The sequence below is a fragment of the Salvia hispanica genome, chromosome 4, assembly GCF_029641045.1.
Source record: "Salvia hispanica isolate PSC_SH4W2 chromosome 4, Shi_PSC_v1, whole genome shotgun sequence".
Taxonomy (NCBI): Eukaryota; Viridiplantae; Streptophyta; class Magnoliopsida; order Lamiales; family Lamiaceae; genus Salvia; species Salvia hispanica.
In genome coordinates this window covers 56,417,953-56,444,358 of record NC_142695.1, presented here as the reverse complement: position 1 = coordinate 56,444,358, position 26,406 = coordinate 56,417,953, and the positions used below count along the sequence as shown (strand labels likewise).

The 26,406-nt window shown below is 35.3% G+C and overlaps 3 protein-coding genes, 1 long non-coding RNA gene and 2 pseudogenes across 4 annotated transcripts; 1 reads left to right on the top strand and 5 right to left on the bottom strand.

The window, feature by feature from the left end:
* Positions 1 to 2,980: 2,980 nt before the first annotated feature.
* Positions 2,981 to 3,913, bottom strand: LOC148929600 (putative F-box protein At1g46984; annotated as a pseudogene).
* Positions 3,914 to 10,457: 6,544 nt separating this feature from the next.
* On the bottom strand, positions 10,458 to 11,579 carry LOC125195483 (F-box protein At2g34280-like). Its single transcript, XM_048093628.2, has one exon. The coding sequence runs from the start codon at positions 11,577 to 11,579 to the stop codon at positions 10,458 to 10,460; it is 1,122 nt and encodes a 373-aa protein (XP_047949585.2).
* Positions 11,580 to 13,319: 1,740 nt separating this feature from the next.
* Positions 13,320 to 14,468, bottom strand: LOC148929599 (putative F-box protein At5g15670; annotated as a pseudogene).
* Positions 14,469 to 18,189: 3,721 nt separating this feature from the next.
* Positions 18,190 to 21,291, top strand: LOC125192351 (tubulin beta-5 chain). Its single transcript, XM_048089893.2, has 3 exons — positions 18,190 to 18,689; positions 20,112 to 20,381; positions 20,477 to 21,291. The coding sequence occupies exons 1-3, from the start codon at positions 18,296 to 18,298 to the stop codon at positions 21,145 to 21,147; spliced, it is 1,335 nt and encodes a 444-aa protein (XP_047945850.2). The 5' UTR covers positions 18,190 to 18,295; the 3' UTR covers positions 21,148 to 21,291.
* A 125-nt stretch (positions 21,292 to 21,416) lies between these two features.
* On the bottom strand, positions 21,417 to 23,646 carry LOC125195482 (protein POLLENLESS 3-like). Its single transcript, XM_048093627.2, has 5 exons — positions 23,245 to 23,646; positions 22,907 to 23,119; positions 22,677 to 22,828; positions 22,521 to 22,589; positions 21,417 to 22,448 (listed from the first exon to the last, which is right to left on the bottom strand). Exons 1-5 carry the CDS (start codon positions 23,458 to 23,460, stop codon positions 21,569 to 21,571), a joined length of 1,530 nt encoding a protein of 509 aa, XP_047949584.2. The 5' UTR covers positions 23,461 to 23,646; the 3' UTR covers positions 21,417 to 21,568.
* Positions 23,647 to 25,294: 1,648 nt separating this feature from the next.
* On the bottom strand, positions 25,295 to 26,224 carry LOC148929598 (uncharacterized). The gene is made up of 2 exons (XR_016137776.1): positions 26,151 to 26,224; positions 25,295 to 25,575 (listed from the first exon to the last, which is right to left on the bottom strand). It is a non-coding gene; the product is annotated as an uncharacterized LOC148929598 (long non-coding RNA).
* Positions 26,225 to 26,406: the final 182 nt, after the last annotated feature.

Genomic DNA, 26,406 nt, shown 5'->3' with positions numbered 1-26,406 from the left:
ATTTCATTTCTTGATCCTTCCAGTAAGTACAATTGGAAATCATTTCCAAAAGACTTAGGTTTTCTTGCTCTACTACTTCTCCTAGCCTCAGGAGGTGTATCCATCACCTTTTCAGTAACATTATCAGAGTTACTAGACCTTGCAATCATGCTTCCAGGTTTAGGTATAGACGTGAATCTATCCTCATTACCAAAATCAGCATCCCTTGACTCAATAATAGAGTGCACAGATACGTAGTCATTAGGTTCCAAGACATAGAACCTATAACAAACAGAATTTTCTGAATACCCCAGAAATACACAATCTATGCCTCTTTGACCTATGGTTTTCATTTTAGGGTCAGTTAGTCTTACCACTGCTCGACAACCCCAAACTCTAAGATAACTCAATTTTGGAGGTTTCTTATGCCAAAGTTCATAAGGGGTAATCTTGTTCCTTTTGTTAGGAACTCTATTCAACAAATAACAGGCTGTTAACATAGCCTCACCCCAAAATCCTTCACTTAGGCCAGAATAACATAACATTGAATTAATCATTTCTTTCAATGTTCTATTCTTTCTTTCAGCTACACCATTTTGTTGTGGTGTATATGGAGCAGTCGTTTGATGTACTATACCAGTCGATTCAAAATACGCTGGATCATAATACTCACCTCCCCTATCAGTGCGAAGAGTTTTAATCTTCACACCATGATAAAGCTCTACACTTTCTTTAAAGATTTTAAATTTATCAAGAGCTTCATCTTTTGAATGACATAGATAGACATGACAATATCTAGTAGCATCATCAATAAAAGTAACTACATACTTTTTATTACCAAGTGATGGAGTCGAATGAAAATCACACAAGTCACTATGTATAAGTTCTAATACCTTGGTTTCTTTATTTACATTCTTATTGAAAGGCTGTCTAGTTATTTTAGTTAACATGCAAGTTTTACACCTTTCATTATTCAACTCGAAAGCAGGTATCAAACTCATTTTCGACATATCTTTTAATCTCTTATAATGAACATGTCCAAGTCTAGCATGCCACAATTCTGATTTACTAACATGATTACCAATACTTGAAGAGGTCATGCAAACAGAATTATTCACAAAAGATACATCTAGATTCAACCTAAACATGCCACAAAGATAACCAAAACCAATAAAGTTACCATGCCTTGACAGAATGTATTTATCACTTTCTAATACTTGTTTATATCCACAACTATTCAATACAATACCAGATACTAAGTTTTTACGAATTCCAGGTACATACATTACATTTTCTAACAACAACGAATTTCCAGAGGTAAAAACTAGGCTAACAGATCCTATTCCTTTGATTGGTTCAGTTGCAACGTTGCCCATCTTCAAGCAAGATCCATCTTCAATTGGTTTAAAATCCTTGAACCATTGACGATCTTTGCATACATGACATGTTGCACCCGAATCAACCCACCATGAGATATCATCATCCTGCACATAAAATGCTTCAGAGATTATTGATGCATAATAATTCTCAACCGAATGATCATTAGGTACAAAAGACGAACCTGATTGCTTTTCCGGATCCTTGGATCCATTTTGACCAGCCTCGTTTTTCCCTTTTCCTCCACCCTTTCCAGACTTACAATCTCTCTTGAAGTGCCCGGATTTGCCACACTTCCAGCAAGTCAGTTTGGGCTTCTTATTCCCATCCTTACTGTTATAGCCTTGAAACTTTCGCTTCCCTAGAAACTTACGTTTCTCTTTAATAGCCTTTGAGGATTCACCCTCTTCCACCATATTCACAGAAGAACCGACCACGTTTTTAGTATTACCACCAGAACTCTTTTCCATATCACGTATGGACTGTTCAATTTGGAAATCACTTCCAAGTTCGACCAAGTTCAGTTCCTCCTTCTTGTGTTTCAGATTATTTTTAAAATCCTTCCAAGAAGGTGGCAGTTTATCGATAATACTAGAAACAGAAATAGATTCATCCATTTTCATATCGTATTGGGAAAACTGTCCCAATATCCTCAACAATTCATTATATTGTTCCATGACAGGCCTCGAATCAACCATTTTATAGTTGATAAAATTACCAACAAGAAATTTCTTGCTAGAGGCATCCTCTGCCATATATTTGGCTTCGAGGGAATCCCACAATTCTTTAGCAGATTCAACATTTTGATACACATCAAACAGAGAATCAGACATACCGTTTAAGATGTGACCCCGACATATGTAGTCATCGTTCTCCCACTTCATCCGCCTCCTCGTCTGTTCCAGAGTTTCATTTTCAACAGCCTCGGGCATGGGAGTACTCAGAACATATACCACTTTGAGATTTGTCAGCATGAAATGCATCTTCTTTTGCCAGCGTCGAAAGTCCTGGCCAGCAAACTTATCCAACTTCGCGAAACCTTTCGCTCCTTCTTTCATCGTTTCTTTGTTCGACATATTGATTTGATCTTTGTTAGGGAGATATATAAAACAGAGAAACAAAACCGGATATCTGAAAGTCGTGTTGATCACTTTCAGATCAAATCAATTTCGGGGTTCAACCAAAACGTTTGATCGGATAAAATTCAGAGTTTCAGAAAAATCATATGCTGTATTTTTCGATGATTTGAACCAGAAAAAATGATCAGTAGAAAAAGAAGATGAACCAGTGCAATGAAGCATTGCGACTGTTGGGAGAGAAACCGAAAATAACCGAATTTCAAAGGTTTCAAAATTTGCAATTTAGTCCTTCGATTTTCGGAAATTATATTTTCGGATGAATTTCCGCGCTGACCTGGCAGCTCGACCCCAGACAGGGGCTCTGCCCCTTGGACCCCGCCAGGGGCTGCCGCCCCTTGGACCCCGCTACCCGGGGGCGCTGCCCCCGGACCCCCGTTCATCTTTTCTAGGAGCTTCGCTCCTAATATATTATAACGAATTCAAATAAGCGTGCACTCCGCACCTCCATACTTAAATGATGTATCATTATAACTATAACCGATCATTCAAGTTAATCCAATTACACTAAAATATCCAACAAACAACAAGTCACCATTGGCAAAAACTTTAAGCGGAAAAACAAAATCATGGATATCTGGTCGGTTGACCATAAATGCCTTTACCCAAGAATTTGCATCTCCATAGTTATTCATCCACCAGATAACAACACTACCACTTACTAAAATGTCGCATAAACATAGTCGACCTTCCAAAACACATAACCGATATTCACCATGCGTATATACAAAATAACTAAGATGTCAACCAATGAAGATTTCCGTTAAGAAATACAGCATTATCCTGAGGGAGTCTAGGGTGTCCTATCGCCGCTCCAACGCTTCTCCACGACCCTCCTCCTTGTCCTAGAGTGTACACATGACAAGACTTATAGTAATTACCACATAAAATCTTATATTGCCCACTTAATCTGCTAACTCCAAATCCGAATACGCTGCCTTGCAAAGGCAGACTAGGAAGCTCAATATATTCACCAGTAATTGGATTGCATACGAAAAGAATTTCATTACATCTACTTGATCCATCCCACACCAAAAGCAAACCATTAATTGAACCAACTACTGCGTGATAGCAACCGAGGGTTTTTGCTTCAATTTGAGGAGGGAAGTTGAACCGGCGAAGTGGCTTGCAAGACTCGTCACAGACAGCGTACCCCTTGGTTCGATGCACGAAAGCGAAGCCTGGTTTCGCAGTATACGACGCTGCAAAGTCACTCCCTTCTATCAGATCACACCGTGATTTACAAACACGCGTGCACGTTATAATGCTACTAATAGAGAGAGTCTTTGCAAGATCTCTATCGTAATCTCTTGCGGTAGATTTGTCAAGAAATCTTTATTCTGGATCAACCTTTTACTTCTTCTGAGAGCAATAGGGGCGCTTTGATTCATCATTCGACAATCAGGCTTAATGACCTTCATGATCAATAAGAAGAAATAAGAAAAAAGTTATTCTTCTAATTGTATTTATAACTACCGATTAGTCCTATATCGATTGGGAAACGGTGTAAGAACAATTGTTTCCTATTACCGGTCGATATTTATAACTAATAGAAATAAGTTTTCTAATTTATATGATGAATCTAATTAAATTTCGGTTTGAATCTAAATAATTGATTAATTCGGCATGGGGTAGGGTGAAGAATGAGTTGGGCTTTAATATAAAAACAGAGGCAATTTAAGTAATTAGGATCCAAAATGCTTTCATACAAAATATTAATTAGCCCAATTTAGTATCACATCGGACCATCTCCAACCATTTACATTAAACTCAAATTCATTTTCGAGTATACGTCACACCAAAAGAAGCAGTATATTGATAAAGAAAGTTTTTTTCTGAAATCAAAAGAGCGATTGGGTCGAAAAAATAAAATATTTCTAACCATCTTGTTATCCTATAACATTAACACGTACGAATTAAATGAAATGAATGGGAAAAAAATAGTTTTATTCCAACCATTTACATTAATTTCAAAATTTACACCATTTTTGAGTGTTTGCTTCACAAAATTTTTGCAGTAACACCATATTTGACGTTGTTTCACAAAAAAACATCAAAAATGGGTTTGAGTTTAGTGTATGGTTGGAGAAGATTTCTAGACCAAAACTTATGTTTAAAGTATGATTGGAGATGGTCTTAGGGAAAGCCCAATGCTTTTCTTTTTATAAAATGCGATTTAATATTGTTACATTGAGTATAAAATTACAAATATGCACACAAATATATTCTGTTCCCATTATGCATTTATATTATCTAGATAACATTTTTTCAGTTCGCTCAATGCTAAATAAACTATTCATACATAAATTTAAAAAATGAGAAATAAATAGTTTGATATACCAAAATACCCCTTAACACAAAAAAGTAAAAGAAGGGCAAAATTGTCTAAAAATAATAAAACAATACATCAAATGAATTAAAACTTTGTCAAAGTGCCTCTCATATGTTTTCGTTTTCATGAAGTACCTCAAATATCAATCACCTTTAATATTTAAATTATTAAATGATTGGGCTTCAAAATCAACAAATTAATAAGGCCCAATTTCAGTTCTTTTTTCAGGTGGGGTCCATCGTCGTCGGAGCATGGGCCCGCGGCCTTTGCCTCCGACTCTACGGCGACTCAATCTGATTCAATCTACTGATTGCTGCTCTGGAAAAGATTGGTTATAATATTAATAAGAATTAGGAATTTGTTTTTATAATTGTATGCCACGATTAAGACTTGCATGGGAAATTAGCTTGTAATGTTTATGATTTTATAGACCATTTTTAAAATTTCATGGAAAAAAAACAGATTTTGGCTGAAGTTTGTGATATTTCCAACCATTACCCCTTTATTAAATTAGTTTACTTTTTAAACTAAATACTGATTGATTAAATAGTTTAAATTAATTAAAGATTAATTAAGAATAATTTTATTCATACTTATTCATTTTATTACTCTAATTCTGTTTCATTTAATGAATTTGTTTTCCAAATGATTGATGATTCTAATGTTATTTGGAAAAATATCTTGATAGTATATACTCCCTGGTTTCAACAATAGTGGCGTCATTTTATCATTTCTTCACTGTTACTTTACTCTCTCTTACTTTATTCTTTTTTGGTTTGGCGTCATATTTTTTTGGTTTGAACTCGTGACCTCAAGGTCACCATAGCTCAGCACTGTCACGCTGCGACCCGTTGGTTCTTCCTTACTTTATTCTTTTTTCATCTCTCTATCTCTTTATTTCTTACTTTATTTTTTCTTTACATAACTCATTTAACACAATTTTTTTTAATTATGTACCGAAAAGAAGCGTCTCCACTACTATGGAACAGAGGGAGTAGTATTCATGAGAAAAATTTTAGATACAATTTCTAATGACGTGTCTTTTTTTTTAAAATATGGATACTCTGTCGAATATTTATACAAGAAACTACGTTCATTGCCTTTTTGAACCAAATCTTGCATATATATAATGATTTTATTGGAGGTTCACTTAAAAATATGGTTAAATAACATGTGATTAACATAAAATTTAATCATTTTACGAATAAGGATATATTGAAATAAAAATTAATAGTATTATAATATAACGTCACTGTCACAACTAAAAATATTACAAGAATATAATAAACTCCCTCCGTCCCGCATTAGGAGTAACACTTTGACCGAGCACGAGTTTTAAGAAATTTAAAGAAAAGTTGATTGAAAAAGTTAGTGGAATGTAGGACCCACTTTTTATATTGGTTTTATAATAAAATATGAGTGAAATGAGTTAGTGGAATGTGGGACCTACTTACCATTTATGATAAAAATGAAGTGCTACTCTTAATTGGGGACGGACCAATATGAAAATTAGTAACACTTATTCGGGGACGACGGAGGGAGTATATGTTTTCCTAATAAAAACGTAACGTCTAAACATTGTGAATCCTCATATTTTTGAGCGAGAGAAAGCTTGGGATATAACAGACGATGTTGGAAGAATAAAAGGGAGATCGGTGAAGAAGACCACATCTCACGATACGCCTAGTGTTCACAAAGTTGGTAAATAGTTTGTTATATATATATTCACCGCAAAACAACAAGTCACCATTTGCAGAAACTTTGAGTGGAAAACAACTTCACAAATATCTGGTCGGATAACAAATGCATTTACCCAAGAATTCGCATCCCCGTAGTTGTTCATCCTCCAGATTATAATAAAACGAGTTACTATAATATCACATAAACATAGCCGACTCTCCAAAACACATAACCGATATTCCCCATTCATATATAATAGATATCTATGATTATTACTATAATAACGAGGAGGAAGGGAATAACTGGTGAATAATTCATTTCAAGATCAAAGCAACAAATCAAGGGATCCGTCCGGATCAGATGTCAACCAGTAAGGATTTCCATTCAGAAATACAGCATTTTCCCGAGGAAATCTAGGGCGGCCTATTGCCGCTCCAATGCTTCTCCACGACCCTCCTCCTCTTCCTAGAATGTATACATAACACGATGCACAATAATCGCCACATAAATCTTGTACTGCCCACTTAATTTGCTAACTCCAAATCCATATACGCAGCAAAGTGTAGGCCGACATGGGAGCTCGATATATTCACTTGTAATTGGATTGCATATACGAGAATTGTGACAGCCCGCCCTCCTAAGGTACAATAAATGCGGCGGCTGCTACCCAAAAACCGACTCTAGAGAAGTAAACATAGGCTAGGGTTTCATTTAAAGTGTACTGACCAAAAGAATTGGAAGAAATATCAGAGTATTTAATGCTACAACTTAACCTAGAAATTTAAAGGAAAAAAGATATCATAAATGACGATCAAAAATATCTTAAGAGTACGACATAATATCCAAGACAAAGTCACAAGAAAAAGGCTAAGACCTCAGCTGAAGGCATGATGCAATATTCCAAAAGAAAATCTAAAGGGTATCAAAAATTCAGCGGAAAACGACCAAGAGAAAGTATAGCTATGTATGAAGACACAACTACACTTGAAGTTCAACATATCCATATTAATTAATTAATCTGCTCAACGCCCGCCACCGCTCGTCATCATTCAACCTGCACATAAGGAAAACACATGCAGGGCTGAGTATTTTGAAATACTCAGTGAGCTCGTTGCCAAAACATTTTATAAGTTATGCCACCCTTACCAAGTGAACTCGAGTTTTAAGCAATTTAAAGAGAATTTCACGAGTATCACCAAAAATATTTAAGATAGATTGGCCAATCAAACAACTCCCCATTTTCTCATCAAATTCCAATCACAAACATATCCATGGTGCGACGAAAATGTGGCCACACTTTTTGCTTACGAGACCGACCGACTAGCAAGGACGGCTCCCGATCCCCACGTGTACACAGCCTGGTAGGGTTTGCGGCCCGTACTCAGACCCGAATTCTTATAAACATATCCATAGCCCTAGCCCAATGGAGCGAACTCACAAACTAGGCATCGGGCGCACAATATCACAATAAAACAGACATAGGCATGGCATAACAGTTAAACTACCCTTATAACACCAATCAATATTTTTGCAAGAAGTAAAAGAGTTTAAGAATAAAGCCCACCTCGACTGCTTAGTTTTCAAGTAGTTTCGCTTTTCCGTTATCCGGCTTCACAACCAAAGTTTCACCTTTTAATCACATAGGCACATATCACAAATTAGGTTCAATACTATTCTTACTCATGCATGTCTTATTACCTTTCCCTTTTCCCATCGATTTATCTTAACGTTACTAATCAACCAAGATCATGTTTATCACACAAGAATATTTAACCATCAAACACACTCTACACAACACAACACACACACACCACACGACACACACACGCACACGCACACACGGCACACGCGCCACACACGCACACATGAACATATTCTCACATCCCTTTTATCCTACTTTCACTCAACCAAGATGCATGAGGGTTCGAGAAGACCGATTAATCGGTTAGAAGAAAATAAAAAGGAGTAGAAGAGAATAAGAATAACTCATAAACAAAATACCTTTTTAGAGAAAAACAATCGGTAGAAACAAAGTAGAGACTTGGTTCTTCAAGAATCTTGGCGTTCAAACTCTAAATTCTTCTCAAAGGATGACAAAATATTGGTGTGTGGGAGAAGAAAATTTGAGAGAGTGTATGGGGGAGGGTTTCGAAATTTATGGGGGCTAGGGTTGGGGTTTTGGTTCTTATTTATAGAGCTCAACAAGATCTTTAGGTAATTAGAATAGAATATTTGGTAAGATTTTATTCTACACAATAATAAAATAATATTGTGAAGTAGAGAAGAAGAAATAACAAAAATAGGCTCTAAGGCAATATTCCATGTAATTTTCGAAAACTAGGCTTTTTAATTAGCCATGGTTTTGTTTTTGGTATATTTTACGGAGTAGAATAAAATATCACGGAGCAAAATAAAAATAAAAATCCCCTCTTGGAAGAATGAAATATTCGTGTTCTATGCCTTGTAAATAAGGAAGGGATTTTTAAATATCATCTAAAACAAGGTATGGCAAGATCTCTTGAAGTATGGAAAGATTTGGTAGAATAATTAAATTCTAGGTATGGAAGGAAATCAAATAAGGGATCAATTAGATAAGCAAAATAATATTTCCTTCCCTACGTGGGTGATAATTGGGTCTCGATTTTAATTAAATCCAATCACCTAGGAAAATAAGGGGCTCGATTTTCCTCTTTTAAAATAAGGAAATAATTGGGTCTTGGATTTTAATTTGGGTAAATATCCCAAGGATTAAATTAAATCTGGAAGAAATAGAATTTCTCTTCAAAGGAGGTCTAGGGTTCGAAAATTACAAGAATTGGGTGGCAAGTATTTATGGAAATTTTCTCTAATATTCTCACTCACCCTTATACAAATAATTTGCCACATAATCTCATAAATTAAAATATCACATGCCACATCATTAAATCAATAAGTTTGACTTTTCAACTTCCCGGTCAAAATAAACTCATGTAATAAATTCACTCATCAAATAATTCACATCTTCCACGTCACCAATAATTAATTCTAGGGCTCTAAAATTAGGGTTCGGAAATTCGGGATGTTACAAGAATTTCATTCAATTTTTCCCATCCATCCCGCACCAAGAGCAAACCATTAATCGAACCAACTACTGAACGTTCACAAGCAGTAGTTGAATCTTGTTTGTGAGGAGGAGGCAAGCCAAACTGTGTAAGAATATTTGTTTATTCTTACCAATCTATATCTTTAACAAAACGAACAACTTTATCTAAAGAAATTTGCATATTTATCTAATGAATCTAATTAAGATTCGGTCGAAATCCAAATAATTGCATGATTCGGCATGAGTAGGCTATGGTAAAAAGAATGAGTTGGGCTTTCATATGGAAAATTATTTAGCCCGATTTCGGTTCAGTCTCAATCACACGATCAACAACTCCTCCCTGTCCGCGAATAGGAGTCTCATTTCTTTTTAACGAAAGTTTTAAAGAAATATTTAGAAAAGTGGATTAGAAGAATGATAGCGGAATATGGGCTCCACTTTATATATATATTTATTTTATATAAGTATTTGAGTGGAATTAGTTAGTGGAATATGGGGCATCTTTCTTATTTATAGTAGTAGTTACTATGAACCAGGACTTCTATTTATGGACGGATCAAAATGAAAAAAATAGGACTTCTATTCATGCACGAAGGGAGTACTACTAGTTACACATCTGTTCGATCATGGCTTATTTTATTTTCTTCACATTATTTTTTTATGAAATGAGAAACAATAGCATTATATGGAGTTTAAAAACAACAAATGTAACCAAACATAAAATTAAATAAGTTTCAATATCAACCAATGTGCACACAAATTTACGATAAGATGAAAAAATGGTAAACGTAAAATTAATCATTTAGTAAATAACGATCTAATAAAAAATTGTACCAGAATCTTTGAAAATATAAATATCTATACATGTTGATTAACAAACACTTAACGATTGAACATTAGGAATCCCCATAGCTGTGAGCGAGAGAAAGCTTGGGATATAAGTGATGATGTTGGATAAATAAGTTTTATATAGGCGAAGATGAGCATTTTTCACATAACGCTCGGTGTTTTTGGAGTAGATATATAGTTGATCATTTTCAGGCTTGGAAAACAACAAGTCACCATTTGCAAAAACTTTGAGCGGGAAAATAATTCCATGGATATCACTAACCGTGTATGCCTTTACCCAAGAATTCGCATCCCCGTAGGTGTCCATCTTCCAGATAACAGTGTGACCACGTCGTAATTTATCGCATAAACATAACCGACCATCCAAGACACATAGCCGATATTCGCCATTCAAATATAACAAGTATCCATCATCATAATTAGTAATGTGATCTCGAGGAGGAAGAAAAAAGCTGGTAAACAACTCGGTTTCAAGATCAAAGCAACAAACCAAAGGAATTCCATTCTCCTTATAATCAATTGTCAACCAGTGAAGATTTCCATTGAAAAATACTGCATTTTCCCACGGCAGTCGAGGGCGGCCTATTGCCGCAGCAATGCTTCTCCAACACCCTCCTTCTCTTCCTAGAGTGTATACATGAGCGCCACATAAAATCTTGTATTGTCGACTTAATTTGCTCACGCCAAATCCAAATACGTGGCTAACCGTATACGGAAGAGGGATCTTGATATATTCACTTGTAATTGGATTGCATATGAAAAGCCCAGCATCAGTTTCATTCCAAACCAAAATCAAACCATTAGCTGAACCAACTATGACACAACGGAAACTAGTAGTTGAATCCTTTTTTAGAGGAGGAAAGCCGAAGTGGCAAAGTGGCTTGTAGGCCTCGTCGCAGACTGCAAACCCGATGTCTCGATGAACGAAAGCCAGGCCTGGTTGCGGAGTATACCACATCTCAAAGTCGCCACCTTTTATCAAATTGCGCCATGATTTGCAAACACAATTGCACCTCATAATGCATTTAATCGGAAGTCTTCTAAGGATCTCTCTCGTCACCTCTTGCGGTAGATTTGTCAACAAATCTTGCTCATGCAGCAACCTTTTACTCCTCCTTCTGAGGGCAGTTGTGGAGATCTTCATCCATACATAACTGCATAAGAAAGCTACGTAAGAACATTTGTTTCCTCTTACCAATCTACATTATCAGACTAAAGTACTAAGTGCATTATTATCCGAGCTACATTATTAGGCTAAAAATCTACATTATTGGATGACACGTTGCATTAATCTAACGTTGCATTAATCTAACTGTTAGATCACAAGATCCAATGAACGACAAGTATTTTGTGTTTTACAAATATTTAGTGTAAGGACATGAACACATCCCCAATCTATATCTATAACAAAAAATTGAAAACAAATTAAATCATTTATCTAATGAATCAACACATAACATAAACAACCAGTCAATTTAGTTGTGGGATTCTGCACAAATAAACAAATTTAACAAGACATAAATGAAGAACCAAAAAAAAGACTATTTTAACAAAAAAAAATAGAAAATTGCTCGAAATTCATCAGCACTTACCTAATTAATTTTCGAAATCGGCAAAAGAATTGCTCGAATTCAGCAAACTTAGCACTCATGACCTAATTAAGATTCGGTAGAGAGAATAAGAAGTTGGGATATTCATATGAAACATTAGACTATTGTATTTATAATCCGAAATTAGTTGGGCTTTCATATGAAAAAGTTTATTAGCCCCTTTTTAACATGTTTGTTGGGTTACTCGTACCATGTACGGGCTTGATCCAAAATAGATAATATTAAACTAATATCCGGTCGACAATTCTAATATTAATGATATATTGGAAACAAAGCGCGGTGTTTGTGGAATAAATAAATATAATAGTTTGATAATAATAAAAAATAAAAAAAATAAAAAATAGTTTTTTTGAAACTGACAATTGTATATTTTATAATCGAAACACAGGAGGTGAAGCAATAAATTTAATAATACTCTATCCGTCCCAATTTAGGAGTCCAGGTCACTTTTGCACACTCGTTTATAAATAGTTAAAGTAGAGAAATGGTAAAATTAAAGAGAGAATGATGTTGAGTAGAGTCTTAACAACATTATTCTTTATCTTACTTTACCATTTCTCCACTTTAACTATTCATTATGATTTTTACAAAACGAATGTGCAAAAGTGACCGGGACTCCTAAATTGAGCCGGAGAGAGTAGTAAATTAATCAAGTTTATTGAATAATACTCTCCATAGAAAATAGTCCCCTTTTGTCGTTTTGAAATGTGTACAAAAAATAGTGGTATTTCTCATAATGAAAAGTTTCTATCATACTTTATTCAATTTTAATTTCTGACATCTCTCTTATATTAATTCTCTTTTCTTCCTTCTCCCTTTCTTTATTAAATTCTCATTAAAACCCGTATTATCCACAAATAAGACTATTTTTTATATAACACAAATAAGACTATTTTTTATGATATAAGAGAATGCAAATTAAATTAAGCGCGAACTAATAGATGATTATATCCACAATTAACAGACCAAAACACTACCTACATCCACGAAAAAAATATCTTCATTTTCGGTTCATCCACCAAAACTTATCTCTATATATAGACAGTAAATTTCTCTTTTAATGAGATGTGTCTTATTTTTGTACTAATAATATTCTAACTATTTTTAATTCAATTTTACATTATAACATGAATTGAGCCCTGTCAAAACATGAATTTATCTTTTAATGAGATGTGTTTATTGAATTAAATTGTACTGTAAATAGTAAAAGAGAATAAAGAATAAAGTAGAAGAGAGATAAAGTAGTGTACTTAATAGGAATCTATACATGTAGCTTAATAAAAAATTAATGACTGAACATTGCTAATCCCCATAACTGTAAACGAGAGAAAGCTTGGGATATAGGTGATGATGTTGGAAAAATAAAATTTAGATCGCTGAAGATAAGCATTTCTCACAAGACTATCGCTGTTTTTGGAGTGGATATATAGTCGACCATTTCTATACTCAATAAATAACAAGTTACCATTTGCAAAAACTTTGAGCGGTAAAATAGCGTCATGGATATGACTGATGGTATATACATTTACCCAAGAATTCGGATCCCTGTAGTTGTTCATCTGCCAGATTACAACACTGCGATGAAAAATATCGCATAAACATAGCTGACCCTCCAAAACACATAGCCGATATTCGCCATTTTTGTATAGCCTGAATCTATCATCATAATTAATGTGTTCACGGGGAGGGACAGAAAAGCTAGTAAAGAGCTCGGTTTCAAGATCCAAGCAACAAACCAAGGGACTCCCCTTCAGATCCCATGTCAACCAGTGAAGATTTCCATTTAAAAGTGCAACATTTTCCGGAGGTTGTCTAGGGCTGCCTATTGCGGTTCCAATGCTCCTCCACGACCCTACTCCTCTTCCTAGAGTGTATACATGACATGATCCATATTTATCGCTACACAAAATCTTGTATTGCCCACTTAATTTGCTCACGCCAAATCCAAATATGCCGCTATGTATAGGCTGACGAGGGAGCTCGATATATTCACTTGTGATTGGATTGCATACGCAAAAACTAACAACACTGCCGTACTGCACCAAAATCAAACCATTAGCTGAACCAACTACTGTACGAGATAAATCTTGATTCTGATGGGGGCGAACGTCGAACTGGCAAAGTGGCTTGCAGCCTTCATCGCAAACTACATACCCCGTTTCTCGATGAACGAAAGCCAGGCCTGGTTGTGGAGTATACTCCAACGCAAAGTCACCCCCTTCAATCAGACTGCGCCATGATTTACAAACACACTTGCACCTCATAATGCGTATAATCGGAAGTCGTCCCAAGATCTTTCTAATGATATCTTGTGGTATATTTGTCAAAAAGCCTTCCTTCTGCAGCAATATTCTTTTACTTCTTCTCAGGGCAGTAGGGGCGCTTTTATTCATCATCCTATACTAAGGTTTAGTAACCTTCATCAATTTATATCTATAAAAAAAAGAACAACTTTTTCTAAAGAAATTTAATCAATTATCTAATGAATCAACACATTACATAAACAAGCAGTCATTTAAGTAAGGGGATTCAGCAAAAATAAACAAATTTAACAATAAGAGTCGTCACAACATAAATGAAGAACTATTAGTAATCAATATACAAAAGGCAAGTAGATTGAAATAGTAGTCGAATTGATCGAAATTCATCAGCACCTACCTAATTAATTCTCGAAATTTAAATCCTGCAAATTAAATAATTGCTCGAATTCAGCTAACTCAGCTAGCGATTTGTCGAAATCGAAATAATAATTGCTTGACTCGGTAGAGAGTGAAGAATGAGTTGTGCATTTTATATGAAAAATTAGGGTATTTGAATATTTATAATCCAAAAATGAGTTGGGCTTTCATATGAAAAAGCTATTTAGCCCAATTTTTAGTTAAATGATATAACACCAAAAATGAGTTTTAGTATACAAAACTTATCTAATCCCATGTCAAATCTAAATTATTTTTGGATTTTTTCTATGGAATAATAGTTATGGCGCTGCCGCAAAAAATTTATGACATATTCAAAAAATGTGTAAAGTTTGAATTTAATGGTACTTAGAATAAAAATAATTTTTTATATGATGTATACTAAAAATGGGTTTGAGGTTGACATTATTGAGAAGATTGTCTAAATAATGATGGTGGAAATCGTTGAAGAAGATCATATTTCACAAAATGCACTACGTTTTTTGAGTAGATAAATAATCCATTATTGGTGTTTACTTTAAACAACAAGTAATTATATGCAAAAACTTTGAGCACTCATGTGTAAATTAAAGCATGATATTCATATTATTTTATAAACACACCAAATTTAATTATTGTGCCTAATATTCAATTACCATGGAAACGTACAGTGACAATTGTATATTTTGGGATCGAACAAGAGGGGATAAAACAATACAAAATTCTTATCTGCAAATTAACAATCCTATATATATGCATGTTAATCATATGGATGTGCACGAATTTTAATATACAATCAATGAAGTAGGAGATACAAAAGGAAAAATAATAATAATAAATTTATTGTTAATGGAGAATTGATCCCACCTTAATAATTTCCAAAATTAAGAAATACAGTACATAATCTTGTGAAACTTACTAAAAAAAGAAAGAGTAAAACGGAGAAAGTCAATTATTTCTCTTTCCAATAATTAATAGACAAAAAATACTATCTACATGACTGCATCCACGAAAAAAAAATATTTCTCCTTCTAATAAGATGTGTCTTACTACTAATAATATATCTAACTATTTTTTTCTATTTTTATTATTTTATAAATTTTAAAAGTAGAATTGTCCTGTAAAATTTAATTTTCTTGTACAAAAGTACTAATACCATATCTTACTCCAATTAGTGAAGGTCTTCTCCACAAGAAACAAAAAAGTCAATAGAGATGTATTGTATGCATGAGTTGGCTCGACGATCCTTTAAATTTATATTCATTTATTCATAAAAAAAATCAATGAAGATAAAAATAAAAAAAAAAAATTGAGTATCAATCAAAGAAAAAATTCACAAACAAACAAAGCTTTACACCTTGTTCCTAACCATCACAGGAAAACCTTGTCCTAACTTGAACACCAAGAGGCAAAACAACGTTAGGACAAGCGCGAACGGCCGGCCTCCAGCGAGGCCGGCCAGAGCGACAAGGCAGAGCACCATGTTCGATCTCCGAGCCGCCACAGGCTCGGAGATCTCCAATTCTCGATCAGAGCAAATCGAGCCGCCCCCGTCCTCTTCTCCCTCTCCTTCTCCGTTGTCCGAACCCGACGATGATACGCTTCCGTTAACGTCGATCATCGCCTCGCCCTCCTCGTCGTGCACAATGCCGAAATCGTGATCCCTTTTCCCGCTCCTGAGCTTCTTCGGCACGATTTTCCTCATCTTCGATTTGATCTTCGCCTTTCTCGATTTCCTCTTGGCGGAGGCGGCGGCGATCTCCATCTCCGGCGGAATCTCCGGTGGAATCTTAACCAATCGGGAAATTTGGGAGCTCTTCACCTTCTTCCATGGGAAAGGCATCGTTGCAGGCGAAATCGATTTGAATTGGATTCGAGTTTTTATTCAATGAATTGATTCGGAGATGCAGATGATGTCTGCATAAATCATCCAAAAACCCTTGATTTGAAATGGAGAGATTTGATGATGAGTTTTTGCAGAAAGGGAGAAACTTTGAATCTTTGATCTTCCCCCTTTCTGCTTCGAAAATGGATGGGATTGGGAAAATTTTTATTTGATGAAATTTAAGGCTAATTGCGTTGTTAATATTTTGACAGGTGTGAATACACGCACGTCATGGGGTATTTGGGTCGGGTGAGATTGGGCCCGTTTTAGCCAGGCCCGAACCTAGCCACGGCCCGAGTTTGATTTGAGCCCATTCGACTCATAATTTGTTTTTGGGGAAGTTACATTTGTTATGAAATGAATGAGGAATGAGACTATTGTTGTAAGATTTGTTACATAATATGATGATGAAGTTACATTGTTGCAATTAATTTCAAATGAATAGTTTTCAATTAAATGGGATTTTTCACAAATTCCAAAATTGAGAAGTTCAATGACGTAGTAATGCATTGGTGAGAATTTTAGAATAATATGTGAAAAATTGAGAATTTTAGAATAATATGTGAAAAATTAAGTGTATTTGCGCATATCGTTTTTATAGTATATTTGTTTAATACTTTTAGAATCTGACAATAAGGGGCATGTTAGGGTGTCATCATCCTTAAAATAATATCATACTATCATTTTTAGCTAATCATTTGTATATGTGGACGAATAATAAGCTGCCACGTGGTAAAAAAAATCTGAAAAAGATGGCCAGCAATTTGTTGATCTTTATACAACAATTTTTCTTGTCCAACAATATCCGACACACTATACAGCAATCTATAGATTGTTGTGTAGTGTTTGTAATATTACTGTATAAGTAGTGTTATGGTGTCACTTTAAGAAGGGTTATCATTTTAACACAAACATGAGAATAATTATAGTGTAGTGCAGGGTCTAATCATCCAAAATTAAAAAAAAAAAAGGTAAATGTGGATATTATTCCGTAGACGATTAAATAATATTAGGATCCAATAATAAGAAGCCACAATGTTTAGGAGTTTCGCTCTTTCATTTCAATTTATATGTCAATAATAATCACATTTCACCAAAAGCTCTAAGAACACAAGTGCTTATACAGGAACATATCAAATACTCCCTCCGTCTCGCTTTAGCAGTTTTATTGACTTTTCTATCCTCTTTTTGTAAAAAAGATAAAAAATAGTCCTATCTACATTTTTTTCTCTCTTACTTTACCATTTCTCCACTTTAACTATTTTTTATCTTTTTTACAAAAAAATAGCAAAAAAATCAATGAAACTGCTAAAGTGGAACGGAGGGAGTAACAATCTAACCTATTAAGTCTCACCTTATTTCCCTAATAAATACATGTAAAAACAAAACTAAGTATCACCTTATTTCCCCAATAAATACATATAAAAACAAAACTAATTTTCTATATTTTTCAATCCTCATTTCTTGAATAAACAAAACATTTCTTGAAAATCAAAACAAAACATTCTTCTTGATAAAAGTGAATACTAGAATTTTCTAGGATAAAATGAATATTAAAATATTAAAATCAAAATGGCTCAGTCAGTCTATTTCCAGCAACCTCCATTTCCAGTTCCACTGTTCCACCAATTCCTTTCCAAGTTGATTTCAGCTCAAAATTTTTCAATTCTGAATCTCAAATCAAGCAAAAATGAGAGAAATCCTCCACATCCAGGGCGGCCAATGCGGCAACCAGATCGGCGCCAAATTCTGGGAGGTGATCTGCGCCGAGCACGGCATCGACCAAACCGGCCGCTACAGCGGCGACTCCGACCTCCAGCTCGAGCGCGTCAACGTCTACTTCAACGAGGCCAGCGGCGGCCGCTACGTCCCACGCGCCGTCCTCATGGACCTCGAGCCCGGCACCATGGACTCCGTCAGATCCGGCCCCTACGGCCAGATCTTCCGCCCCGACAATTTCGTCTTCGGCCAGTCCGGCGCCGGAAATAATTGGGCGAAAGGTCACTATACCGAAGGAGCCGAGCTCATCGACTCCGTTCTCGACGTCGTGCGCAAGGAGGCGGAGAATAGTGACTGCTTGCAAGGTTTGCTTCTCGATTTTTGTTTCTTCGTTAGATCTGCTGTTTTTCTCGTTAGATCATGTTAATCAGTAATTAATTGTTGTAATCAGTCTGCTTTTATGTTTGATTTTGCCTAATTTTAGTTGTAGAGTGTTGATTTGTTGCTATGGAATTCCATATTTCTTCGTTAGATCTGCTGTTTGTCTCGTTAAATCATGTTTAGCAGTAATTAATTCTTGTAATCAGTCTGTTTTTATGTTTGATTTTGCCTAATTTTAGTTGTAGAGTGTTGATTTGTTGCTATGGAATTCCATATTTCTTCGTTAGATCTGCTGTTTTTCTCGTTAAATCATGTTCACCAGTAATTAATTGTTGTAATCAGTCTGTTTTATGTTTGATTTTGCCTAATTTTAGTTGTAGAGTGTTGATTTGTTGCTATGGAATTCCATATTTCTTCGTTAGATCTGCTGTTTGTCTCGTTAAATCATGTTTACCAGTAATTAATTGTTGTATTCAGTCTGGTTTTGATGTGTGATTTTGCCTAATTTTAGTTGTAGAGTGTTGATTTGTTGCTATGGAATTCCATATTTCTTCGTTAGATCTGCTGTTTTTCTCGTTAAATCATGTTTAGAAGTAATTAAGTGTTGTATTCAGTCTGTTTTGATGTTTGATTTTGCCTAATTTTAGTTGTAGAGTGTTGATTTGTTGCTATGGAATTCCATATTTCTTCGTTAGATCTGCTGTTTTTCTCGTTAAATCATGTTTAGAAGTAATTAAGTGTTGTATTCAGTCTGTTTTGATGTTTGATTTTGCCTAATTTTAGTTGTAGAGTGTTGATTTGTTGCTATGGAATTCCATATTTCTTCGTTAGATCTACTGTTTATCTCGTTAAATCATGTTCACCAGTAATTAATTGTTGTAATCAGTCTGTTTTTATGTTTGATTTTGCCTAATTTTAGTTGTAGAGTGTTGATTTGTTGCTATGGAATTCCATATTTCTTCGTTAGATCTGCTGTTTTTCTCGTTAAATCATGTTTATCAGTAATTAATTGTTGTATTCAGTCTGTTTTGATGCTTGATTTTTCCTAATTTTAGTATCGTGTGTGGATTTGTTGCTATGGAATTCCATATTTCTTCTTTAGATCTGCTGTTTGTCTCATCAAATCATGTTTAGAAGTAATTAATTGTTGTACTAAGTCTGGTTTTGATGGTTGATTTTGCCTAATTTTAGTGTAGTGTGTTGATTTGTTGCTATGGAATTCCGGATTTTGCTGATCTGAATTAACATACACTTAGTGATGCAGAGATATAGATAGCATTTAATGGAACTTCATATATAATTTTGAATATGCCAGATTTCACCATAATATTGTATCAACTGCAATAAATTCCAAATTCAATGATATTCTGTTGGATTGTGACATTGTTATGATATTTCCTCAACAGGATTTCAAGTATGTCATTCGTTGGGTGGGGGCACGGGATCTGGAATGGGAACACTTCTCATCTCCAAAATCAGGGAGGAGTATCCTGACAGGATGATGTTGACATTCTCCGTCTTTCCATCTCCAAAGGTATCCGACACTGTTGTGGAGCCATACAATGCCACGTTGTCTGTTCATCAGCTCGTTGAGAATGCAGATGAGTGTATGGTTTTGGATAACGAGGCTCTCTACGATATCTGCTTCCGTACTCTTAAGCTTTCCACTCCTTCCTGTAAGTTTACTTATTTTGGTGATTATTTAAAGTGTAGTAGTATGATTTAGCAGGCAGTATTTCTGATGCAAGTCTTTATGGCCGTTGTATTGCAGTTGGCGACCTCAACCACCTTATCTCCGCTACCATGAGTGGCATCACATGCTGTCTCCGTTTCCCAGGCCAACTCAATTCTGATCTCAGGAAACTGGCTGTCAACCTTATCCCCTTCCCACGGCTTCATTTCTTCATGGTTGGATTCGCACCATTGACCTCCCGAGGCTCCCAGCAGTACAGGGCTCTCACAGTACCCGAACTCACTCAGCAGATGTGGGACGCAAAGAACATGATGTGCGCTGCAGACCCACGCCACGGGCGTTACTTGACCGCCTCAGCCATGTTCCGCGGCAAGATGAGCACCAAAGAAGTCGACGAGCAGATGATCAACGTGCAGAACAAGAACTCGTCCTATTTTGTCGAGTGGATCCCCAACAATGTAAAGTCCAGCGTCTGCGACATCCCTCCCACAGGTCTGAAAATGGCTTCCACCTTCATCGGAAACTCCACCTCGATCCAGGAGATGTTCAGGCGCGTGAGCGAGCAGTTCACTGCAATGTTCAGGCGCAAGGCTTTCTTGCATTGGTACACTGGCGAAGGGATGGATGAAATGGAGTTTACCGAGGCTGAAAGCAACATGAACGATCTCGTGGCAGAGTATCAGCAGTACCAGGATGCAACGGCCGATGATGAGGAGTACGAAGATGAAGAAGAGGAGTATGTTGCTTGATGTGTTTCATGAGTTCCCATGGTATGTCCAAATCTCATGGTCCTTGAATTTTTATTAGTGTGGCTTGATTGTTGTTTACTAAACCTTAGGAATATGCCTAGATTTATTTGTCCATATGTATATGATATGATTTGTGTTTCTTCATGTTGTGTGTGATTATGAATGTTTTTACTGTTCCTGTGTACAGTTCACACTTTTTGTTTCTTGGAATATTTCTTTCTTGCATAATCACGTGGAACGCATACACGTAACATTTTTTTTGTCGGGTTCAAGTGAACGGCCTTTAAATTTCTGTTCATTTTTCAATTAAAAAAATGTTACTACTACTATTTTCACATGTTTTACAACTATAGTACAAGTATTTGCTGCTGAATAAAACTCAGAAGAGAATTCAAAACTAGGCCCTTTTTCGAACATGATCTCAGTGACTAGGAACAGCCGTTATATCTTGGAAAACCTGCAGCCTCCTCCGGTTTTGGGAATTCCCAAAACCGAGATATCCGGCTTTGGTAGTCAATGGTGAAGCACACCGGACATTTGGTGAGTCGGGGTTGTGGTTCTGATCGAAACACAGAGAACGCCTCAGTGGTTGGTTCTTTGACATTGTGGTTTTCTCTGGCCGAGTCCGATATCCCTCTCCAAGTTCTATCGCTCCCATCAATTCACGCGCCTTGGAAATTATGTTGGAGTAAACATTCTCATCACTGAACCCTTCTTGATCCACTGAAGCAGCAGAAACTGAAAACTCATCTGATGATGAAGTTTTCTGATAGATTTCTTCCGCCACATTAGCCCAGCTCTTCTCGTGCTGCTGCTCGCGTCTTGAAATCTCAGGCGCTCGATTCTTGGCAGAGATATCTTCTACTTTTCCATTATCTTCCAGAACCTGTGGCAATATGTTCGAGCTTGCAAATGACAGCATTGATTCGCTACTGGGGGATGATCCGAATGACAGTTTCCGGCAATAGTTTCCCTTCACGTTTTCCACCAAAACGGCCTTTCCTTGATCTCCATCGAAGGGCAGTAGAGACGACATTGTGCCATTACTATCACTCGAACGTCTCTGAGAAACGAACCTACCGCCCCACTGCTCCATCTGTTTTGTAACGTGCTGTGACTCAAACTCGGCCAGAATCTCAGAGGCACGCTCCATTGACTTAGCATGAGATTCATCGACAGCGTCATTCTCAGATAGTATCCCTTCGAGGAGAAACCTGGCTTCTGCCAACTTGTTCGTGTGCATCAAGCATACTGCCAAATTACACTGCTTATTCTTGTCCGCATCAAACGATAGTGCTTTTCTGCAGACACGTTTACACGATACACCCTCAGCGTTCCGCAAGATCTAAATACGAAAACTCGATACACATTACCTGTAATTTTCTTCAGCAGACTTGAAATCTTTCTTTTGCATGTAGGCCCAAGCTAAATTTCCCAGCAACCTGCAGTTATGTTGTCAAAGTTACAAGGTAGTGAAGAAGAATCGTACGAGCATGTTCACGAACTAAAGAATCGAAGAACATACAAACCTCGAATACTCCTTCTGAACTGTGACCAGAACCTTCTTCTTTCCTTGAGACCTTGCAATCTTTGTCTTCCTCCCAGAAAAGGCCATTCCCTCTTCCAGTTGCTTCAGTTTATACTGTAGCAGTTCGATCTCTTCCTCCACCCTTCCGGCTTGCTGCGTTTACGAGACTTTGATGCTCAGACTACCAATTTCCAAATTTCAGAAGGAAAAAAGTACACTTGTATAGTTTACCTTGTAGAGTTCAACCAATATGTTGTCGAGGGCTTCCTGAGAGTCGGGAGGAGATAGGTGGCGAAAGGACTTGATGGCCTCGATGGCTTCATCCGAGCGATTCAACTGTTTCATGACGACCGCCATGTCTTTGAGAGCACTGTCGACTCGATCACCAGCGTTTATCGCTTGCCAGAACAGCGAAATCGCCCTGCTAGGATCCTTGTCCACAAGCTGTAATTACACAGGCCATTTTTACCATCATAATTTCCACAGCAAAATTTCACTGTTTATTTTCGGTAACGAAGATAAATAAACAAAACATAATAAGAAGCCAGAAAACAACAAAATCAACCAACCTGAACATGTTTGGCTCTAACATAAGGCGAGTCGCCGGCCGGGATCTTGTGAATGACATGAAACAGATCTCTCTTCTGTTGGGGCTCCGACCTCGGCATCTCCTGCCACAGCCGGCTACTATCCTTCCATGTCGGTGGCGGCGTCAAGAAGCCTCTCGGACGAAAAGAGTCAGCGTTATTGTGACGATCAACGCAACTGCTACTCGACATCGCCATTTCCTTCAATCAGTAGTTCTTGACGCCCTTTTTCACTCAATAATATCAACAAAATTGGTTTCTTTCAATGAATTCTTGGATGATTCAGAAAACTATGAAAGTAGAGAGATTAAAAAGATTGAAATATTAATTTGATGATCGTCAAAAAAGTGTGGGAATAGCCGTTATGTATGTTGCCGTTGCCAAAAGCCGCGACTCTTTGGTGGAATTTATAATATTGTTAGTCTCATATATATAATAATAATAATGCAAAAATATAGTTATAATATGGCATTGCATAATTATCTGTATATCATAATGTATATAAAATTTTATTATAATGTATGTAAAATTTTGAAAAAAAAAACTAATTCGGTTGATATATTATTGATAAGATAAATTAAATCTAAATAAAATAGATGCATCGAATAAATGATGAGAAAGAAATTAGAGGAATCAAAAATAAGAATTTGGAGAAAAGAGAGAATAGAAGAATTCTAAAAAAATAATGTAAATGTAACAAAATATCGCATTGCGTGATTATCTATATATAATAATGTGTGTAAAATTTTGTAAAATAAAGCTAATTTTGTTGATATATTTATGGTAAGATAAAATAAATCCAAGTAAAAATGGATGCGTGGAATAAAATAATGTGAGAAATTAAATTTAGAAAATGGAGAAAAGAAGAAGGGATAAAAATTATAGATAAATTGAGATGAGAGAGAAATAATGTAAATGTCCAAAATGCATAAATTTTTCTAATTTGCGATCGTATGATACTATTTTTTAATTCACGATCGCAATTCGCAAATCACCGACTTGGGCTCTACTTTAATCCACATTGATATCATCTCAATTAATGAGCATCACACTATCATTGTGGTTATGTTTAATTGCTAAATTTGTTAAGAAAATAAGTTGATTCCTTAAATTTAAAATTTTATATTTATTTTGAATTTTAATTAAATTAGAAAAGTAATCATATTCTTGGATACTTTTTCTTAGTTGTATGATTCTTACGTATTTAGATATTTAATGGAATGTAGATAACTTTATACAACTACTATTATTATTATTAATTAATTACTAATTTTTTTTAAATAATTTAAAATTATAAATCATACTTAATTTAGATATAAAAATAACTATAAATAAGACTTAATAGTAACAATTATATTATATATAATTGTTATTATGAATATCAAAATTATTATCATTAATTTATTAAATAATTCATTTATAGTTATTTAAATTATGAATCACATAATAATAATTAATACTCCCTCTGTCCCCGATTAAGAGTCACACTTTTCCATTTCGGTCCGTCCTCAATTAAGAGTCGCACTTCATTTTTACCATAAATAGTAAGTAGGTCTCACATTCCACTAACTCAACTCACTCACATTTTATTATAAAATCAATATTAAAAAATGGGTCTCACATTCCACTAACTTTTTCAACCAATTTTTCTTTACATTTCTTAAAACTCGTGCCCGGTCAAAGTGTGACTCCTAATAGGGGACAGGGGTAGTAATTATTATTACTCCCTCTATCCCACAAAAATATAGACATTTGGGATGACACGAGAATTAAAACACAAATGGTAAAGTAAGAGAGAAATAGCAAGAAAAAGTAACTATAGTATTGTAAGTGGAGAATGGTATCCTTCTTATAAAGTGAAAAAAGTTACTACTATTAAAAATAGAAGAGGATATACCTATGGGACATCTCAAAATGAAAAATGTCATAATTTTTACGGAACGGAGGGAATATTATTTCATAAATTACTCTCTCCGCCCCACAGAAATAAGGACGCTTTCCTTTTCCGTCCATCCAGTAAAAATATCAGAAATTCGAAATTAAGTTTCCATTTCAACATTATTATTGGCAACATTATTATATCAAAGTACATAAATCATGATGCCTAAAGTTGGCTTATAAAATCGAAGTTACAATTCTAACATTCGAAATAACAAATACATTTTGAGTTATCGCAGTCACCATAAAAATAGCCTTCTTCATGACACTCTGCCGCACAAAGGTCCCTAGTAGCAAGTACTTCAGCACAAACCCCTTGATACAACTTGCTTAATACTTGGCAGTAATTAGCTGCTTCGATCACCATGATCTCCTCTGCAAATGAAATTAGTTAGCATAGATAAACATGAAATCGATATATCTAGTCATATTGTATTTGGGTTACGTCTAATTCCATCAAAAGTTGATCCAAATGGGCATGCTCGGTATAACTTACTTTAGCTGTTCAGACAAATTTTGTCGCGTGGTGTGTCCAATCAATTGAAAATTGGTTCGACATGTGTTTTGTCTACAATTTTATACTATACTTTAAATAAAAAACCAGTTATAGAAATATGTTGATAATAATACTTTATGAGATAATGTTTGTAAATTGAAAATGATGTGTTTTGAGATAATATATGTAAATGAAAAGAGAATTTTTTTGAGTATATCTAGTAAAAATTGATAATTATTTTGAGTAAAAGAGAATATACATTAATCTACGAGACGTCGAGACGGAACAAAATTGTCGAGAGACTTGACCAATATGCAATAATATAATTTATAATTGCAAAATTCAGAATAAATTCAAGATATACTACTTGATTAAAATTTATAATAGAACTTGACAAAAATGCAATAGTTACATGTTACTATTATCCAAAAAAGAAGAAAGAGTGTAAACTTACGAGAAGCTAAAAGGCAAAGAAGAAAGAGAGCGAGAATTGAGAATTGTTTAGCCATTTTGATAGTAGGATTTTTAGGTTAGATATTTGATAGGGTTACATTCTTAGCCTTTTTATAGAGTGGAGAATTGCACAAATTGAAGAAAAACAATAATGCTTATTTTAGTCACGTTTCATAACAACTTTCCACTTTTTTTACATGGAAAATAAAGTAATAAATCTTCTTCTTTTAACAACTTTCTGTTTTGTTTTACCTGGA

Coding starts and splice junctions, on each gene's coding strand:
- LOC125195483 (XM_048093628.2), bottom strand. CDS start 11,579: ATGAAGATCTCCACAACTGCCCTCAGAAGGAGGAGTAAAAGGTTGCTG.
- LOC125192351 (XM_048089893.2), top strand. CDS start 18,296: ATGAGAGAAATCCTCCACATCCAGGGCGGCCAATGCGGCAACCAGATC. Junction 18,690..20,111: donor GAATAGTGACTGCTTGCAAG/GTTTGCTTCTCG, acceptor TTTCCTCAACAG/GATTTCAAGTATGTCATTCG. Junction 20,382..20,476: donor TAAGCTTTCCACTCCTTCCT/GTAAGTTTACTT, acceptor GTTGTATTGCAG/TTGGCGACCTCAACCACCTT.
- LOC125195482 (XM_048093627.2), bottom strand. CDS start 23,460: ATGGCGATGTCGAGTAGCAGTTGCGTTGATCGTCACAATAACGCTGAC. Junction 22,829..22,906: donor TATTGGTTGAACTCTACAAG/GTAAACTATACA, acceptor TCGTAAACGCAG/CAAGCCGGAAGGGTGGAGGA. Junction 22,590..22,676: donor GTTCAGAAGGAGTATTCGAG/GTTTGTATGTTC, acceptor ACATAACTGCAG/GTTGCTGGGAAATTTAGCTT.